General features: G+C 52.0%; 1 protein-coding gene across 1 annotated transcript; it reads left to right on the top strand.

Annotated features, from left to right (window-relative positions):
• Positions 1–7,394: 7,394 nt before the first annotated feature.
• On the top strand, positions 7,395–20,436 carry MLN (motilin). The gene is given in 5 exon segments (XM_060111456.1): positions 7,395–7,511; positions 9,484–9,526; positions 9,529–9,596; positions 12,903–13,011; positions 20,423–20,436. Coding segments are annotated over 5 exon segments (351 nt in total).
• The last annotated feature ends 32 nt before the right edge of the window (positions 20,437–20,468 follow it).

Raw genomic sequence — 20,468 nt, forward strand, 5'->3', positions numbered from 1 at the left:
GGTCCAGGTTGTGGTCGAGTGTGGGATGGACTCTACAGGAAACCGGAGACACAGGAATGTTCATTGAACATGTAGAAGATGTAACACACAAACAAGAAGCTCAACAAATTGGAAGTTAATTCTGGGTGGACCCATCTGCATGTCTGTGTTCTCCTCTCCACTGGCACTGCTTCTCTACCAGGGGTTCTTGGGCTACAGTGGTGTCTGCTGTGTATCATTTCTCAATGAATCATTTGTGTTCTGAAAAAGGACCCTGAGCCATAGAAGGAAAAGAGTAAAAATACCCCACAGGTCACCGAAGCCTGTGTCCCCTGGGCCAGGGCACAGTCATTGCCTAAAATACATCTCTCGGTGCTTTGCCTGCCCTAGTTTTAAATGCCATCCCCATGGGCTAGGAGTTTTGCCTGTGAACCCAGTCGCACACCCCCAGCTCTGTGGGGGGCATCAAGGGCTTGGAACCGAAGGGGAAGCAACAGCTATCCCTCCCCCTCCCCCACAGCTCCTGCACTTGAGAAGCGGGTTCTTTGCCTCTCCTTGGCCTTGGCATAAGGTGAGCAGTGCACGTTTAATTCTTCCCAGAGTTCTGGGCAAGCTGACCTTTGGAAACCTTTCATTTTTCATTTTGATGCCATAAGCTTTGGCACTCCCAGCAATCCCGGGCTATTTTTGCTCATTTGAACTCCGTCATCCTCTAGACGCCCTCTGCCTCTTTGAGGGGAAACAAGACAGTGTTCAAGCCGCCACACCTCCCCCCAGGAGCCCCCAGTTGCAGTTTTCCTTCTCTGCCGGCCCCTCCCTGTCACCCACATCCTCCGTGCTGTGTCCTCGGGGCCTTGATGACATATGTCCAGCAGCTCACCTGCCCGTTTCCAGCTCATAGTTCTAACCTCCTGACGTCTTCTTGCATTAGGTCTCTGTCGATCCTGCTGTTGGCTACATCTCCCAATTTAGTCTCAGCTGCAAATGTAATTAACATGCCGTTGCCTCCCTGTTCCAGGCCATTAATGGAGATGTTACCTGGGTACCCCGCAAACGATATTTTCAAGGTCATGAGGAGAGGAGAGCTAAGCTGCTAATACCTCTGCCCAACACGGGGGAAAGAGGCAATCAAGTGCCCACATGTGGTTTGAGTCATTTCCTCTGGGTTTTGGGAACTTCCTTTCTCTGACTTGCGTTAGGTTTTTATGTCTCCCCTCAGCTTCAGCCGCTGCACATCCAGGGCAATTCCCATTTGGAGAATGAAGAACATCAGATTATGCCTTCGTCTTATTTTTGTCCATTTTCTAGCAGGAGAAACAGCCACTAAGTGAACATTTGGAGGGAGAGACGGTGTACATGATAAAGACAAAGTTGTCGTTATCAGGCTTGTTATCCGTCCACCTCTCCATTCCTGAAGGAGTAACCGTGACAGTGGAAAATACACGTTGAAGCCAAGGCACCTGACAGCTAGGGGAAAACAGGCCTGTTCTTGCTGAGTCGGTTCCTAAAGGGCCGACCCACAAGATCTGCCACCAAGAGGGACATGTCCTTGTGGCTGGTGCCACTAACCCTGTTTGTGACCTTGAGCCCCCCCCCGCCCGCCCCCTCCCCCATAGTCTACATCCCTCTCTGCATTATGAGGAGTAGCCCTTTATGAACCCCGATTTGCCTTCCTTCCACACCAAACTGCAGATATCATAGCGTAGCACTGCAAATTGCTTGGATCAGAAGTACTGAATCACAGAAGCAATTCAGGATAATGCTATTTACGCCCAGAAAATTGATCCCAGGTTATTTACTGTTTCCAGCACTTCCCTTCTCCCCATCCCTCATTGCAGGCCTGTCTCCGTTTTCCAGGCTCCTAATCATTTCTCAGACAGAGCGTCTTGAAGGTGTCTCTGGACAAGAGCCCAGACTGGCCCAGCAGAGTGTGAAGGGGCGGGGGGCGGGAATAGCTTCGCATCTCCCCCGTGCTTGGCGGACAGGCTTGCCGCGCCCTCCCACCCCCCGCCAGCTGCAGTCCTTCTTGGGTCCAGATCTGGTCTCTCCAAACCTAAGAACATATGAGAACCATCTATGCGTGTCCCAGTTGGTCATCTGGGACTGCGTCACGGTCAGATGCCTTCCAGGCAGATGGCTTAGGGAGAGAGCCACAGGTTTGGAGAATTTGTACCTGGCCTCTGTTGTGGGCCTTCCCCAGCTGTAAACATTCATGTGCTCACTCATCAGATACTGAGAGGCAAAAAACCACAGTGGATTCTAAAGCCAGACTCCTGAGTTTGAACCCTGGTCCTGCCATTTTAATAGCTGTGTGACGTTAGGCCAGCTGTTTCAGCTCAGTTTTCCCACCTATAAAATGGGATAGTAGCCACACCAGCCTCAGAGGATTGTTGTGAGATTTTTTAAAAACATATGATGTCTGGCTGATATTTATTACGTATCAAACAGCTTTCACACTCCAGACACTGTCGAGGTCAGGGGTCAGCAAACTTTTCCTATAAGGTCCAGATAATAAATATTTTTGGCCTTGTGGGCATTAATGTCTCAACTATTCAACCCTGCTGCTATAGCCCCAAAGCAGCCATAGACAATAAGCAAAGAATGAGCATGGCTGTGTTCCAATAAAACTTTATTTATAGACACGGAAATGTGAATTTCATATCAATTCACCTGTCACTAAATATTATTATTCTTTTTTTTTTTTTTTTTTTTTTTTTTTTTTTTTTTTTTTTTTAATACTGCTTGATTTATTAACAAACCTTATCTCATAGACTGAAAAATCCCCAAACACTGTTTAGTTCCTTTCTAATAGGTGACCAACAATATGGTGTAGATGGAGTCCTCTTAATTTTATCTTTTTATGTGTAAAATTCATATACATATATAATATGATACACAATTTTAACATTACACGCTTTTGTTGATTTTTATTTTGCTTTAATGAGTTCACATTTTTATTATTATATTATTTTATATTATTTTATTTATATTATATTATATTATTATTCTTTTGATTGTTTTAATTATTAAAAATGTAAAAACTACTCTTAGCTCAAAGTCTATATAAAAATAGAGGGAGAGCTGGATTTGACCCACATTGGCTGACCCTTGGTCGAGGCGCTGGAGTTGCAGATACTATGTCCTGCCGTAGGAGCCCATGAGCTTCCCTGAGCCTGGGAAGGGCTCCTTCACAGCCCTCAGGCTACTATGCCCCCACCAAGCTCTCTGACCTTGTCTTAAAAGTCTCTCTCAAAACGGGGACACTGAGACTCTGATCAGGCCAGGGTTAAGAAATGGCAATTCAGTTCCAAGCCCTGGCATTTTGAGCTTTAATTCCTCTAAGATAGATAAATTTCAGACTCCAGAGACCCAATGCACAAGTGTGTCACCAATCCAGCGCACTGGAAGAGGTCTAACCTTGCATCTGGAATAGAACACGGAGCCCCAGCTGGTGGGAAGCCCTGCTGAGCAGGGAATTTAGAGGTTATCTGGGTTGGGTTTGAAGCACTGCAAACATTTGTTTCTTTCAGAGGGCAAAAGCCAGAGCTGATAGAAGGACGACAGGATAGGTGTTCCTGGGTGAGGAGCAGGGGTTCTGAATGTTTGGGGCAGCCTCTCTGGAAGACACTAACGGCCAACAAGGTTCACCTGGGGAAAGGCCTCTGCCCACTAGACTCTCGGGACTTCACACCAGTCTGCCCAGCCACCTCCCCACTGGTCTCCCAGCCCCACCTCTCCCTGCTCCAACGCCTACACCCAGACACTGAGTGATCTTCCACCATGACACATTTGTTGTATCTCCTTCAAGACACCGTGAGGACCCCCGGCTTCCTCCTCCATCAAATCTAAATCCTTCTGCTTGGTTTCTAAGGGTCCCAGACTGACCCTTTTCCAACCACACAGTGGACCTCCCAGAACACCACCATCCTCTGCACCTGTGTGTGTCCTGCATCCCAGAAGCCCCCGCTCCCACCCTCTGCCACACCTGGTCACATCCAGCCTTGGCCTTTATATGAAGAGATCTTGCAGTAGGGTCACAGAAGAGGGATTTAATTGTGCTTCAGTTTCCTTATCTGTAAAATGGGGAAAATAAGAGCACCAACCTCACGGGGTTGCTGAGATTTAATTAGAACACGTGTGTCGAGCGTTCCCTGAGTGGTGCCAGGGTCACCACTGTATTTGGAAACGTCACCAGCCAGCAGCAGCCAGTCCCGTCTGACTGCAGAATACGTTCACCTCTTCCCTCTTTGAATATTTTTTAAGTTACCATTTGAATGACACAATTACCACAAAAGATTTCCAGGGTAGGTGTCCCTTCTCCCCATTTAGGCTACAAACCTTTTGTACTGAAAGCATTACACCTTCCCTGGCGCTCTACGGAGACTCTGGGCCTCCACGGCCCTGGGTCTGGACTGTCATTTGCTTTTCCCTAATCTATTGAAATGCTGCCACACACTCTGGTGTCCTTTCTTTTGTGAGGGGCTTCAGGGGAAAAGGCTGAAGACAAGTTATCTTCCTAGTACAGCGCTTTGACAGGCCAACAGAGAATCTGATCAATAGAGCTGCCTGGAGACGGTCAACATTATATATTTAAGTAACAAAAAGAAAGGGCTTTTGTTAAAATGACCCTCTGAGCGGCAGTCGAGCTCTAAGTGGACAGAAGAGTGCCATCTGGGCGGGGGCTGGCCTCCACCAAACCCTGACTTTCACTCAAGGAAAAGGCCTTCCAGGAAAGGCCCTGACGTCCACAGCGTGGCAGGCCCTGCCCATTGTTTCCACGAGCTTCAAGAATCCAGGCTCCCCACCCAGAGCCCCCAAAGGTATGGCCAAAGGTTAATGGGCTCCAAAGGGAGGGCAGGAGGTATATAAGGGACCATCAGACCAGTCAGACACCAGTGGACAAGCAGATAGAGGCTCCGCCTGATCCACTCAGACCTCACTCACACTGTGAGTAGCCAGAGAAGGTGGGCGGGGGAGGTATCAGCAGTAGCCTGAGGATGGGATGTAAGCCGAGCTAGCCGCATCCAGAGCTCTCTGGGGTGAGCTGACCCGCTCCTGTGGCCCTCTGCCACCTTCAAATGCCCACCTGGGCTTCAGACTGAGTGCCCCGAGCTGGTTTCCAGCATACGGGTTAAAGCTGCACACAGTGGGCAAGCACAGGGCTGCCCGGAGGCGTGCAGGCTGGAGGGAGCAGCAGGGGGTGCAAATCCTGGCAAAAGTGAAGCTGTCTGTGGTCGGTGGTGCCATCGACTGCAGGCCGGGAACCCAAGCCAGAGCCCAGCCTGGATGCAGGGCCATCCCACTTGGCATGGGATCTTGGCTCTGGGAAGTTAAGGGGAAAGGTTGGGTCCCTAGGGAGATGACATGGCAAGACTAGTGGGGCCCAGGGTTCCTAAAGGAGAGAGAAGAGACAGGTGTCCCCTCAGCCAGAGCCAAGCGCCTGAAGCCTGGAGCCCCACTCCCGGTAACGGAAAAGGAAAATCAGCAGCTCGTCATACAGTTAAAAGCCCTCGCTCCTACTCTGAGCTCCCCAGAACGCAAATGAATGTAGGTGACAAGCCGGCTGCCAGTTGGAGCACGAAAATGAGCAGCAATTGGATTTTTGCCTTTTTTTAATTTAAAGTTTTTATTGATTCTTATGGAGTGAATTAAATGTGAACACCAGAATGAAAAGGGATCCATAGCATCTCCGTGAAGGAAATGGGACACCATTAATGTCACACAGCTGTCTCCTCTGAAAGGGAGCTGGGGCCCCAGAGACTCCACAGGGAAAGGAAAGGAGGAACAGTGATTCAGAGCACCCCACCCTCACCCGGGCTCTGTTACCTCGACAGAGCACAGGGCCTCAGTTTCTGAGACGTGGTCTTCAGTGGGTGGGTGGTCCTTCCCACCCTCCTGGGAATTTGTATGCAGCCGGCATAGGGGGCGTTGGCTGTCTGAGCTCTCGTGTTCTTTCTCATGGAGTTTTAGCGACATGGAGAGACCAAGTAGGACAGGGCAGTGGGAGAGCAAGAAGACAGAGGGGCCTTCACACAACCAAGGAGACGGGCCCTAGCAGAGAGGCAGGACGCAAGCCCACAGCCTTGGAAGATTCTCTCCAAAGGGAGAGTCGAAGTTGGACCTACAGGGAAGCTTGGAGGCCAGTCTGGGGCAGGACCTTCTCCTCCCAATGGAATCCAGCCCTCCCAAGGGCTGTGGGAGCCCTGAGGTGACCCCCAGAAGCTCTTTATCTGAACCCTGTAATCCCCCCACCCCCACTGCAGCAGAGGCTGCTCCGGTCTCCCTTCCCTGCTCCAGGGTCCTGCCCCCTGTGGTGCCCTCCTCCCCTTTCTGTGGGCAGAGGCCACATGGAGAGGGTATTAGGACGAGCGCCGGGCCTCAGAAGGCCAGGCCTCCAGCCCACACTGCCTTCAAATGGGTCCCTTCACCTCCCCAGGCCTCCTTCACTCCCTAGATCACACATGCTCCCAGGTGGGCATGAGGAGTGTGCGGGAGAGGGCTTGGAATGGTAAGGAATCAACCAAGGCCAGTGCCCAGCAGGCCACGCCCCCCTCCACAGGACCATCCTGCCCCGGCCCCTCTCTCAAGTCCCTGCACTCCTGAGGTCCTCACACCCACCTGCTCCCTGGTGTCTTGGCAGCCCTCCTTCCCGCCAGCCATTCCTGACACACCCACTTCTAGGATGTGGGAGGGCCTCACACATGCTTACGCTGGCACCTCGCCAGCACTGGTGGCATTGGTGCGGGTTGTCACAGGGAGGAAGTTGTTTCTGGATGGTGGCCAGCTGGACTCGCTGGAGCTGGGAAAGGGTTTGTTCCAGAGCCGGTGCTGGCCCAGAGGGGTGGGAACCCTGCTCAGCTGCTCCAAGCTGACGTCTTCCATCTGGCTCTGCCTCCGCATGGGCAGAGGGTCTCCGCCCTTCCTCTCTAGACCTGGGGTCGTGGCCCAGTGCTCCCAGGGCAGAGCTGGAATCAGCTGGGCCTGGGTGCATCCCTTTTATCAACCTAATCGGCTCAGGGAGCAGGCAGGGCTCTCTGGATCTTGGGGCTTGGTTCTGCTGACAATCTAAAAGTTTTTTAATCGCAACATGGGGTCCCTCCTGCTTCATTAGCCCAGCTGACCCCAGGAGACCTCGTCAGTAACAAAGGGAAGGGCCAAGTGGAATGATTCTTCCCCGGTGTGTGCAGGGGGCAGGGCAGCCTCTCCCAGGTGCTTAGGGCAGAGACGGGGCTCTGAGTTCCTCTGGTACAGCCCCACACCAGACCCAAGTCCAGACAGGGTAAGTGGCTTGCTCAAGATCACACAGCTCCAGGTGGGCCATGGACCAGAGCTGAGGGCTCCTGCCTCTAACGCAGCAGCGTGTCCCTGTACCCTACACTGGTGACAGGAGCTCCCTGTTTTCGTCCAGCTCCAGGATGCTGTCCCGCGAGACCGTGGCCTTTCTGCTGGTGGTGCATGCAGCCACCATGCTGGCTTCCCAGACGGAAGCCTACATTCCCATCTTCACCTACGGCGAAGTCCAGAGGATGCAGGTAAGATATTCCCAGGGTGCCCGCCTCCCCAGTGTGGCCGAGTTGACCCACAGCCCTGCTCAGCACTGAAGTCACATTAGTTTCTCTGAGGCATAAGTGTCCCTTCAGTAAACCCACGTTTAATCAGCTATGCCAGGGACACTGAGGCGAATATGCAAAACCAGGACCCCAGATAACCCCAGACCCCAGCCGTCCCCACGGCCACTTCCACTCTTACACTAGTGCCACAAAGGTATCAGTGGCTCCTACGGGCGACATCTTTTCCCACCCCTGCCCATCCTTCAGGGGAAGTTTTCAATTAACAAGCCAATAAATATTTGTGGAGCATCTCTGCAGCACAAAGGGCCACCCCGGGTGAGAGGCCAGACACGCAAGGAAATCTCAGAACCTCCCGTCTTCAGGGAGCTGGCTCGGGAGCCAAGACACAAACATATGAAAGATTCACTAATAACAGAAAACAAAAGGGAGATGTCACAAGGCAGGACGTGATTAATTGTCCAGTAAGTAATGCTGCTGGTATGCGCTGAGTTCAGGGCAGGAGAAAACATGGTGGGCTGGTGCGGAAGAGGGGAACCTGAGCTGAGGGCCTCGAGAGAGAAGGATGGGGAACAGGTGGGTGCAAATGTCTGAGCAGGAAAGAAGGTGCCTTTCCAGGGAGTGGTGGCCAAAGCCTCCTTCTCTTTAGAGCCCAGAAGAAAACAGGGCAGGCTTAATGGAACTCAGGCAGCGGAGCCTAAGGAAAACTGGGCTGCTGGACCTGCCTCCCTGGGCCTTTTACTTTAGACATCAAGGGGTTCTGAGTGTCTCGCCACCTTTGTTTCTCTCTTTCTTTTTTTGGCCGCACTACACGGCTTGTGGGATTTTAGGTCCCCAACCAGGGATTGAACCCGGGCCCTCAGCAGTGAGAGCACAGAGTCCTAACCACTGGACCACCAGGGAATTCCCTGTTTCTCTTTAAGTGGGATGAAGTAATGGACGTTCATGTCCCACGTGTCTGAGACCAAGGCTCCAACAGCGATCCATGACTGAGTCAGTTCTCTGGGAGGTCACGTGGCCCTGAGGCACAGCCTCTGTAGCAACGTGCTCTGTCCTGGGGTAGGTTTCCACACATCCAGTGAACAGCATCCTTTACAGAGGCCAGGCTGGACCCAGCTCCCCTTCTTCGGGGTGGACATGAAAAGTGATGGAGGAGATACAGAGGATCCCCTAAACCTACCTTCGTCCACCACTTGGCTCCCTCTGCAGGAAAGATTACCAGCTGTTCCAGAATCACCATGTCCCAGGGCAGGCCCAGAGCTGAACCCCCAGAGTGTCCTCAGAGAAACCAAAGGAATGGGGGTATATCTGATCTCAGTGCTCAGGGACCTAGCAAGCAGGATGCCCGGCAAGATGTGGGGCTGGACAGAAAGAGTCAAACTCAGTATTACACGAACTGGCAAAATGGCAACCAAAGGACACTTGGCATTAATCTGCTCTGTGGTTTTCCTCCTCATAATTGCCAGGCACTGGCATTTTTATGAAGAAGCTGCAAACTCCTTCCTCCATAATTCATCTCCCTGTCTTGCCTCATAAATCACCTCCCAGGGACTCCAGTTTCGGGGCCACCCCACGGCGCCCTCACCATCTCTTTTACAGGCTCTTTGCTAAGAAAAACACATTTTCACACTTAATACGCAAGAAGGGTGGCCATTATTTTCAGCATTTTAACTTAATTAACAGTAACAACCTGGGTGTAATGTTTGAACTACAAAGGAACGGATTCCTCTTCGTGTTGACTTGTTGCTGGGCAAATCGAGGGCCATTGTCAAGCTGCTGGGTGTCTGAGACACCCTGTGAGAGGTGCCTGGGAAAAGGGGTTCTTTCGGCCTGAGCGGGAGCTCCGGCCACTTAGCACTCTGGGTAGAGACTCCAAGGGGCCATATGGGTGGTTGAGGGAGGGTGAGTTTTGTACTGTTTTGTGCTCGACCCCTAGGCAAAGGAGCAGTACGAAGGGCAAAAGAAATCCCTGAGTGTACAGCAGAGGAGGTGGGCCCACTGGACCCCGCAGAGCCCTCGGAGGAAGAAGAAAGGAAGTTACCAAGGCGAGCAGACAGGGGGGCAATGCAGAGAAACCCAGTAGGGGGATGGTCCCCAGCCACCACAGAATGTTCTGTGAACCAGACACTGAGGCAACAAGCTCCATCCTAGGAGGGAGAAACAGATACCAAAGATGAGACAATAAACCGTTTTAGGCACCAAATAAGGAGGTAGAGTAGAGAGTGATGGTGGGGCTGGGGGCACTGCTTTGGCTGCGGGAGTGGAGGGAAGGCCTCTCAGAGGAGGTGACATTTGATTTGAAGCCTGAAGCATCAGGAGGAGCCACCCATGCAAAGAGCTGAGAAGGAACGTCCCAGAAGAAGGAGCAGGGAGTGCAAAGGCCCGGCTCAGGAAGCCCCTGGTGGGTCGGAGGCCCTCGAGGCCCAGGGAGTGCTGAGAGAGGTCAAGAGGCCAGCAGGGCCTGGTGGGCAAGGCAAGATGCCTGGGAGGCTGTTGGGGGTTCAGAGCAGGGAGGTCATCTGCTCCGACTCAGAAAGAACGGGGGCGGCAGGAGTGGAGGCAGGAGGCCGCTCAGAAGGCAGCTGTGGTCCTCAGGGAGAGGCGACGGGGGTGCCGTTTCCTGCCCTAGACTGGAGCCGGGAGACAGCTACTGTGTCAGGACCCAGGGTCCAGGGTCTTGAGCACCCAATGAGGATGCACAGATTGTCAGGGCTGGAGAGAGCCTTGAGTTTGTCTAGTAGGACTCTTTAATTTCACAGACTCATTTATTCAGACGGAGAACACTTACTAAGCCTCCGTTACGTGCAAGGCACGCTTCTGGGCACTGGGGATAGAGTGTCAAACAAAACAGATAAATCCTCTGCCCTCATGGAGCTCATACTCCCAGGGAGAACAGAAACAAGGTACTGGAAGCATCAGCAACAGACCGCAAACAGGGTAAATAAGCAAACTTTACAGTAGGTCGCGTGGGGATAGGTGATGTGGAGGAAAATAAAACAGGGAAAGGAGATGGGGTGGGTGGTAATTTTAAATAGGGTGATCAGAGCAGGTGTCGTGAGTAGATTGGTGTTTGTGCAAAGACCTGAAGAGAGGGAGGGAGTGAACCATAAGGATATCTGGGGGAAGAGCTTTCCAGGCAGAAGAAACAGCCAGTGCAAAGGCCCTGAGGCAGGAGTGGGCCCAGAGGAGAGCGGGAGAAGGAGGGAGGGAGAGGAGAGGGGGAAGGAGAGAGAGAGAGAGCGCTTCAGCCCCGGGTGGTCATGGGGGAGGCAGAGCAAAGTGGTCAGACTCTGGAAATATTTTGGAGGCACAAGCCCACAGGATTTGCTAAAAGAATGGATATAGGATGTGAAGAAAGAGAAAAGTAAAAACTGACCTCAAGGCTTTTGGCTGGAACACCTAGAAGGAAGGATTTGCCACTTACTGAGCTGGTGAAGCCTGTGGTTGGCTCAGGTTGGCAGGAAGATCAGGAGGTCAGACTGGACCTGTGAACTGTGAGATGCCTGTTGGGCACCCAGATGGAGATGTTGCACCGGCAGGTAGATATGCAAGTCTGGACTTTAGGAAAGGTTGGGGCTGGAGACATAAATGTGGGAGTCATCAGCGATTATATAGAATTTCAAGCCAGGACAAGGCGAGATCCTTGTGGGGGTGGTGGGTGGATGGAGAGAGAAGAAGTCCCAGGACTGAGTGTGGAACACTTTCCTGTAAAGGGGTCTGGAAGGGGGTGGGGCAGACTGGCAGACTGATATCTAGAGAGAGTGGGGGCCTTGCCAAGGTCACGCAGTGGTCAAGGCAGAACAGAGCTGGACTCCACACCTCCTGCCTCCCAGTGAACACTGGCCAGTGATCTTTGCACCCCCTTGGGTCCCCACAGCATGCTGTCCACAGACAGTGAGGTCACACATGTGGCACAGAGTGTGACCTCTGTGCTGTCACTGCAGCGGAGGAAGGGGGGGCACTCCTTTCCTTCCCGCATGCTCCCTGGGTTCTAGAGGAGGGAGCCTGGGAGGGAGTCATCCGCCTGGCAAAGGGGGAGCTCACTCAGAACTGCCCTCGAAAGGCACCTGAAACAGAGTTTATGGCACTGACTCTGAGGTTCCCACGGTACAGGTTATATCCGATGTAACATCTCAGGAGGCTTGGGGTGGATACCTCTTGTCCCCTCTCCTTATCCTTAGAACCATGACATGCAGGCCAGGAGGTCCTTTCTGGGTCATCCAGTCCAGCCTCTTCATTTTAAAAGTAAGGAAACTGGGGCTTCCCTGGTGGCGCAGTGGTTGAGAGTCTGCCTGCCGATGCAGGGGACACGGGTTCGTGCCCCAGTCCGGGAGGATCCTGCATGCCACGGAGCGGCTGGGCCCGTGAGCCACGGCCACTGAGCCTGTGCGTCCGGAGCCTGTGCTCCGCAATGGGAGAGGCCACAGCAGTGAGAGGCCCGCGTACCGCAAAAAGAATTAAAAAATTAAAATTAAAAAATAAAAAATAAAAGTAAGGAAACCATTCCCACAGCAAGGGAACAGCACAGGCAGGGCTGGAACCGCCAGCCTGCAGAGCCGCCCCTAAGGTTGTCCTTCAGGCCTCCTGAGTCCATTTCCCATCCCCGGTGTGTCGGGTGGGAGGTGGGGGAGCAGGCCTGGGACTCCTCCATCGTGGGTCTCTGGAGAGTCAGGGGTTCTTGGCTTGTGCAGCGAGACCATTGAACCAGGAAGCTCTGAGGGGGGGAGATAAGTTGGTGCCCCTTGCTCTGCCCCAACAACCTCTCTTGGTGGAGAGCCTCCAGACAGCTCCTCCACGGTCTCACGTGTGTCCCCAAGGTGCTAGAGAAAGCGTAGCCTATGGGTCCCGGGAATGGACCCTGGAGCCAGGCCCTCTGGGTGCACTTCTCCCTCTGCTATTTAGTACCTGTGTGGCCTTGAGCAAGTTACTTGACCTCTTTGTCCTCAGTTGCCTCATCTGCAAAATGGGTATACTAATCCCCATTAGTGTCTCTACATCATAGGGTCATTGAGAGGCTTAACCTATGGAAAGCATTTAGAGTGACACCTGGCACCTGGTACACTCCCACGTGTTAGCTATTATCATTCAGGAGAAGGGGAGGGGACTTTCCTTCTCTGATCCCAGCTTCCCCCACCAGGGTGAGGCTGGTTGATCCTCCTCCCTCCCTGCTGGTCTCAGCAACTTCCAGGATCCAGCCCCCAGGAGAGAATTGGGGAGAGGGGCCAGAATTCCCAGAGGACCCCAGAGGATCTGGAAGAGTGGCACGGCTCCCCCGCGGTCCCTCCAACCACCTGTAGGGCACCCAGGGGTCAACGGCGCACTCTGCCTTCCTGTTAACTCTGCCTTATTTCACAGCTGACTGCTCCCGTGGAAATTGGCATGAGGATGAACTCCAGGCAGCTGGAAAAGTACTGGGCCACCCTGAAAGGTCTGCTGCGTGAGGTGTTGCTGTCCAGCCAGAACGGTAAGCGGAGCCAGGGCGCCTCCGGGTTCATATTCCTGCAGCGTAGCCAAGTAGGGTTTGGGGGCTGTGATTTGTTTTTCTGCTTTGCTCTTGAGAACCTGGAGCTGCCTTCTGCCACAAGCTTCCACACCCTACCCCATCTCCGAGGGGAGCCTAATCACAGATTTGGTGGGGGTACGGGGAGGAGGCGAGGGGGCGGGCCTCGGATGGCTGCTGGTGGTTGGGGAGGCCCAATTCCCCAGCCAGTGGCATCTCCAGGCCCTGCCTCCAGGGCTCAGACCCCTTTCCCTAAGGCCTTTCTGGCAGAGGACCACAAATGACAGCAACCCCGACCCCTCCCCCTGCACAGATCTGTTCCTTCCCTCTCCAAACGCCACTGAGGCTGGTTGGTGACTCAAATGGAAACCCTGGCGCAGTCTGGCCACAAAAGCCTGCATTTCTTTTTCCCCCATCCATTCTGCAAATCGAAGTCCTGAGCCCCATTTGGCCTTCCCCGGGTCAAGGTTGGCCTGAGTTACTTGTGCAAAGCTAGGTCTTATGTGACAAACAGCCACCAATTTCTTCTCCTAGTCCACAGGAGGAGAGGAGAAAGGCCAGGGGAAAATGTTTGGGGCGGAGGAACTGAGAGGTTAAATTACTAGCCTCAGGCTATGGAAAAAGCTAGAGGGAGAGTCTGGCCAGACCTCCCCACGTTCCTCAGACCTGCAGGCAGGTTTAGAAGGTGGTTTCACAGATGGACCTGATGACACTTCTGAGCTGCAAATTTCCTTTGCTTTTCTCCAGCAGCCAAGTGACAGGTCACCTGGGGGAGAAGCTGGATGGAACTCGGATTCCCCCCACCCCCCCGGGAGGCCCCGGGAGCCCATGTGCACGGCCCATCTGCTGGGCTTGGAAGGAAAACACCCTCTCCCAAGCAAATCCCCCTCCAGCAAATAAATCATGAAATATACAGAAATGACTCTTTTATTTAATATTTTAATTTCCAAAGGTCAGAGTCAGGTCATGCCATAAAGGGGGAAATAATAAAGCTCAGAGAGAGTTTGGCCATAAATGGTGCGTATATTAGCAAAGCATGTGCCTTTTGTAAGTTCTGTGTGCAAATATTAATTGAGACCCACGGAATCGGAAGATTTGCGCTGGCCCTTCCGTTCTAGGTAAGGAAACTGAGTCCCGGAGAGATGGCATCTTTTGCCCATGTGCTGAGTCAGTGGCAGAGCAAGCACAGGAGCTCAGGCCTCCTGAATCCTGGTCCATTTTCTGTTTACTGACTCGAGGTCTAATGGACCAGAGCCTTTTAAGGCCTCTGCGCTCAACCCCTTGCTGGGTAACTTCCAGCTAGCCCTTTAACCTCAATGAGCCTTTGCAAAAGCAAGGTGGTAATATCTGCCTTGAGATCTGGGGACGGAGGCACCAGCAAAAAGCACATTACTATTATTATTATCACCTTGTGACTACATGCTCCAGCATCTATGGCAAACTTACACAGCCAACCCATTTATTTCTGCGTTCTAAACAAAACTTGATGGGAAATTTCATTCTAATTTAATTTTACGCTAATGACTGTTCATTTATTTATAAACTGGGGCCATTTAGGAACCCAAGCTCCATCCATAGGTTACCAACAATTAGACGACAGTGCCCATTCCGTATCTCCACCCGCCCCAGCCACTTCAAGGGCTTAGCCGTGGATAACAGTCAGAACAAGACGACTTCAGCCCTTAAAAAGGACCCTTGCTTGGGGTGCTCTGAATGCCCCTCGAGGAAGCTTACACGGGACCCAGAGCCTGCACACAGCATGTTCACACAGTTTCCAGTGCACGTACTGATCAACCCAAGCACAGCTGCCGGATCCCGGGAGATGCTGCCCAGACACCCGCTAATAAACGGGGAGAGAGGGTTGCAGCAGGGCACGTGAAGGGAGGAAAAGCCACAGGAATCTAGCTATAAAGCGTGCGATTGGAGGAACTGGATCCAGAACTCCTCCTCGCCCTTCCGAGTTCACCAAGTTCCTCCGTTATCAGTAACGCTCTCCAAGAAGCAAAAAAATAAAATGTTCACTGTCTCTTTCCTTGTGGAAAACACAGATTTCGCGTCTTTTCCTTGCCCTCTGCTGAGATCTGCCCCTACAGTGAGACCACCTTCCCCCACCCCCAGCAGGGGGCGCCCATTTCTGGGGCGAGGGGGGGGGGTCCCAGCATCCTCTGGGGAATTTTCCCGAAGCTTCTGAGGATTGAAATGGGTGCTATGGAGGGAAATGAGACACCTAGGAGATTTCACCCCGGATGGTTTGCATCTTTTTCAGTGGAAATTGCTTCAGCAAGCACAGCACCTAGGAAGCGTGAGGATGCTGTCGGTTCCGCAGAACAGCCCGGTTCAAAGCTCAGCGCTGCAGCCGACTTGTCCCCCACCCTCACCCGGTGGCCTCTGAAGTTCTTCCCAGTAATGAGCCACAATGGGGACCCAGCCACCACCTGCTTCTGCATGCACAGCGCCCCGGCTGCCTGTTTAGATATGTCGGCCCCTTTCTTCTCTCGTTTTCCTCCTCCTCCTGCCACTGGTTCGATATCTCATCATCGGCTCAAATAATTCTTTTTCTCCAATAAGCGCCTCCATTTCCAGGACAGCAGACTCGACTGCTTACAGGACATGCACAGCCCTGGAAGAAATTAAAACTGGATCAGGGGCAGGGGGGTAGCTTGGGGAGGTTCTGAGCTGAGCCAAGGAGAAAATGACCATGTTTTCACAAAACAGAAGTAAAGAGAGACACACTCTTGACTAAAGCTAGAGGATGCCTAGACCAGGACCCAGCCAGCATCAGAGACAGGGAAAGTGCCCAGAGGAACCAGCGGGGCGAGGATGCGGCTTCTCAACATCTGGCTGAGATTTATCCAGCAAAATCTACGAGTCTCTCCAGATACCTGGCAATTACAGAGAGTTACAGATTACCCGTTTTCATCTGGAATGTACTTTTACACTTAGGACCACGGGTAATTATAGGGCAACCTGAGCCTAGTTTCACAAGATGGAGATGATGAGGTATTTTCTTGGTAACCACGTCGGTGTGATTTTATAATTACTGAGCTACGTGGATTTGCCATGAAATTGAATACTTAAAAGCAAAGAGTAATTGCCTGATATCTGTACTCTATAATTTAGTGTAATCTAATCATGGACAAAGCCCAAAAGAAAATGTTCTGAAAGCATTACATTTTTCTTCATACACAATTCATTATTGACATTGGGGAATGTATTCCATGCCTCTAAAGGAACTCTTACCCACAGATATCAAGGTGTGAAAGTGGCCAAAAGAGTGAGAGTTTTGTTTAATTTTCAGCTGCTGATGAAAAGCAGGTAACATAACTGCTCAATAAACCCATTCTGACACTTTTCTGTGACTCTATTTGCCCCTTCATTGACCTAGAGAGATAGGGCAGGGTACTGAGATGAGACAGCAAGATGCTGGGCAGAGCTGGGGCCATTCCAGTCCAAATCTGAGCCAAAAATTGCACCTACATCGTCCCCCTTTCCAACCATACTCTCCCAGTGCCCTCACCACGGTGTGACGCCACCCATGCTATGGTTCGAAGGAAGCCCAGAATAGCCAAGAGAGATGCACGAGGCCGGGGACAAGGTGGATCAAGGGCAAGTCCATGGTCTGGAGCATCTTTAAGGACCTGATAAATGTGTGCAGGGCTTTTCGCAGGAAGAGAATGTGAAAGGAACCCACTAAAAGATTTATGGCTGTTATTATTATAAGGCTCTGCCGAGACAGAGAGAGGTCGGCAGGACAGCAGGCAGCATGGCAGCCCCTTGGGAATCCAGAGCATCCTCCAAGCGGCCCCTCATCTCTACTAAATGTGTGGATGTGGTTATGAAGTAGATTTAGATATTGGAGCTTGTTTTCCCTCTTTTGACTTTAAGAAATCAGGAAGACCAACCGCCGCCTGAGGTGCTCACCTTAAAAAAAAAACCACAACAAAGTGATGAGAAAGGAGGGCACACAGGACAGCCGTTGACTTTGCAATACTGCCCTCTTCTTGGAAATGTGTGTTCCCATACTCGACAGGCCCAGCGGCAGAACTAGAAGAGACACAGAAAGGCAGATCTGAGAAGACCCAAAGGGGCCCCGTGGGCAGCTCCCAACAGGACACAGGCAATGGTGGCAAAGAGGCACTAAGATGGAGCCCTTCAGAGGGGAAGACCTAAGGGTCAGTGTCGGAAGTGTGGGGATGGTCACATGGATAAAAGCTGATGGGCGGGGCTTCCCTGGTGGCGCAGTGGTTGAGAGTCCGCCGGCCGATGCAGGGCACACGGGTTCGTGCCCCGGTCTAGGAAGATCCCACGTGCCACGGAGCTGCTGGGCCCATGAGCCATGGCCGCTGAGCCTGTGCGTCCGGAGCCTGTGCTCCGCAACGGGAGAGGCCACAACAGTGAGAGGCCCGTGTACCGCAAAAAAAAAAAAAAGCTGATGGGCAACAAACTGACTTCACTGAAGCTGGTAAAAGTGCTTTGAGGGTGGAGAATGTTGATGGAGGACCCTGAAGGGTTATCAATCCAGGGAAGGGGTGGACTGGATCGGGGAGTTCAGGAGGAAAATGTAGAGGCCCGAGACCTGGGAGGAATGATTGACTCATGAGGTTTTATTCTTTTTTTTTTTTTTAATGAGGTTTTTTTCTTTTCTTTTTTTAAAATTTTCCTTTTTTCTGATTTTCTTATTTTTAATTTTTAAAATTTTTTGGCTGCGGCGTGCGGCATGAGGAATCTTAGTTGCCTGATCAGGGATCAAACCCGCGCCCCCTGCAGTGGAAGAGCGGAATCTTAACCACTGGACTGCCAGGGAGGTCCCTCATGAGGTTTTTTCTGACTGGATTTTCCAAACAGATTGTGAGGCTTCTTCTTGGAGGGATGGGGAAGGGAAGCATGACTGGCAAATATGCTGTAAGTGGTGGCACATTACCCCAAAGGCCTGCTAGACCCAGCGAGGCAGAGGTGGAGCGCTGGGGGATGGGGCGAGGAAAGGCACTGCTGCAAACATGATGGGTTCGAGGCTGAAGGGAAGACAACGGGGTTCGGGTGGGGCTGGGGGAGGGCTGGGGGTCATTTGTCCTTGGGTGTATGTAGCAGCAGCCAGGACCCCAAACACAAGGAAAGCTGACAAAGCCCACACTGGGGACCACCCCAGGGGTGGCCCCGTTTTGGTATTTTTTTAAATCGTCCGAGATCCACTGTGTGGAAATAGACTGTAACTCTGCGAAATGCTGTAACGCTAGCTTTGTTTAAGCATCAGTTTCAAGCCGTCTTAGAATACATGGGGCCAGTATTGATGCTGAAAGGCTCATTCTTTATATATTGAACTGCACAGCTGCAAGGAGAAGCACAAATGTTACCAACTCATTTGTCATGCAAACAGTGCTTCAGAAAGAAAGAAAATACTATTATGTGGTATATGTGTTAGGCAATCACTATATCAAATTCATGGTATTCCATGCAAACACAGGCAGAGAAAAGGAAAACAACACTTGGTGAGAGAAATTGCACCACATGGGAGCAGCTAAGTCGGGGGAGATGGCGAGGCTAACTCGGAAGCCTGACCAAGCGGAGGTTGTCATTTCCCCCGTAATGTGGCCAGTGATAAATGCTCCGTGATAGAGCAAGTGGCAGGAATGCAAATGCTGGCAGAGGTGCCTTGTCCAGGGACCCAGGGTGGGGAGACAAGGTGGGGGTGGGCAACGGGACCATAGGGGAGGAGGCGAGATTGGGGGAAGGCGAGAACTGAATTGGAGGGTTAGAAAGAGAATGGGACTTATGAGACCAGCAATAAGTGTTTGGGAAAGGCAGTTGATGATCGATGTGGAAGGAATACAAAGAGGGAGTGGGAGGCAGAGCGAAGACCACAGTATTACTTCCATTTGTCACCACTCCCCATGCTTTCCTTAGGGGTTTCTCTGTCGGGTGGGAGGTTCTACACAGCACTGACGGTGCACACAAATGGGTTAAGTGCAAACACTATGGAGCATGTGTCCTGAGCACCTTATACAAATTACCTCTTCTAATCCTCACAGCAATCCTATGAGGTTTACTGGCCAACAGGCTAGAAATGTTAGTTGGATATGATCGCACGTCTAATAGTGGTGGAGTTTGGATTCAAGAACCCCCTACTTGGGCTTCCCTGGTGGCGCAGTGGTTGAGAGTCCGCCTGCCGATGCAGGGGACACAGGTTCGTGCCCCGGTCCGGGAAGATCCCACATGCCGCGGAGCGGCTAGGCCCGTGAGCCATGGCCGCTGAGCCTACGCGTCCAGAGCCTGTGCTCCGCAATGGGAGAGGCCACAACAGTGAGAGGCCCGCGTACCGCAAAAAAAAAAAAACAACCCTACCTAAATCCACAGGTGACACAAGACTACGTCTTGGGGTCTTCTCCTACCGATCTCTCCCTAAGAAAATCCCACCATCCGGCCACACGGCCTCCTCGCACAGGCTCAAACTGCCCCTAAGAGCCCAAGGGGAGCCCAAGGGCATTTGCCTCTTCTGCCCCCACGATGGGATGCAGTGTCCTCCTCTGGCGGGAGATCCTTTCCTGCCAGCATCTGGCCAAGGGCAGGCCCTGCAGCCCCTTGGGGCTCAATGTCAATGAGTGAACAGCCAGGAAAACACAGAGGCCTGCCGACCATGACCTTAGTTCAGACCAGGTCCCAGAGCATGCCTGGGGTCTATGCCACAACCCAAACAAAGCCCTTCCCTGAACGCATTGGTCCCCAAGCGCAAAGAGAGGCAAAGGATTCCATCTCCCCGCTCTCGGCAGTGCTTGTCTTTCACCATTGTCGACTAAAATGCACAACTTAAAAGTTGAGAGTTATGTTTTATTCAGCAGACATTCTTAGGACTTCAAGCCCGGGAGAGAGCCTCTCAGATAACACTGAGAAAACGGTTCCGACGGGGAAGAGGGGCAGTCAGGATATATAGGAGTTTTTGCAATAACACCAGGTAGTTGGAACAAAAGATAGCTGTCAATAAAAGAAAACCAGATAACTCAAGTTAAGGAATTTAGCACTTTTCTATGTATGGAAAGATGCAAGAGTCTGGGCTCACTTAAACCATTCTTTCACATGCACCTCAGCTATCTGGGGCCAGTATCCTGTGTTTTCTCATCCAGTTTCCTCAAGCTGCACTGTGGGGAGTGGCTGCTAGATGGCGGGCATCCCTTGTTTCCTTCTTGAGTTCCCTCAGGGCTCATCATTGGGGTGACTGTAACGTGGTGGCTAGATCCCTAGTTTACTGATATGGCAGGCAATATTTTCTTACCATTAAGTAATTCATCCATCAAATCAACGTGACTTTATCGAGTGCCTACCACGTACCAGGGACTGTGCAAGGGGAGGAGGATTCAGAGGTAAACACCACTTGCTCTTACAGACGAGAAGGACTGAGCAAGGTGGGAAAGAAAAAAGGAAAACAAAAA

The sequence above is a fragment of the Mesoplodon densirostris genome, chromosome 10 (genome assembly GCF_025265405.1).
Source record: "Mesoplodon densirostris isolate mMesDen1 chromosome 10, mMesDen1 primary haplotype, whole genome shotgun sequence".
Taxonomy (NCBI): domain Eukaryota; kingdom Metazoa; phylum Chordata; class Mammalia; order Artiodactyla; family Ziphiidae; genus Mesoplodon; species Mesoplodon densirostris.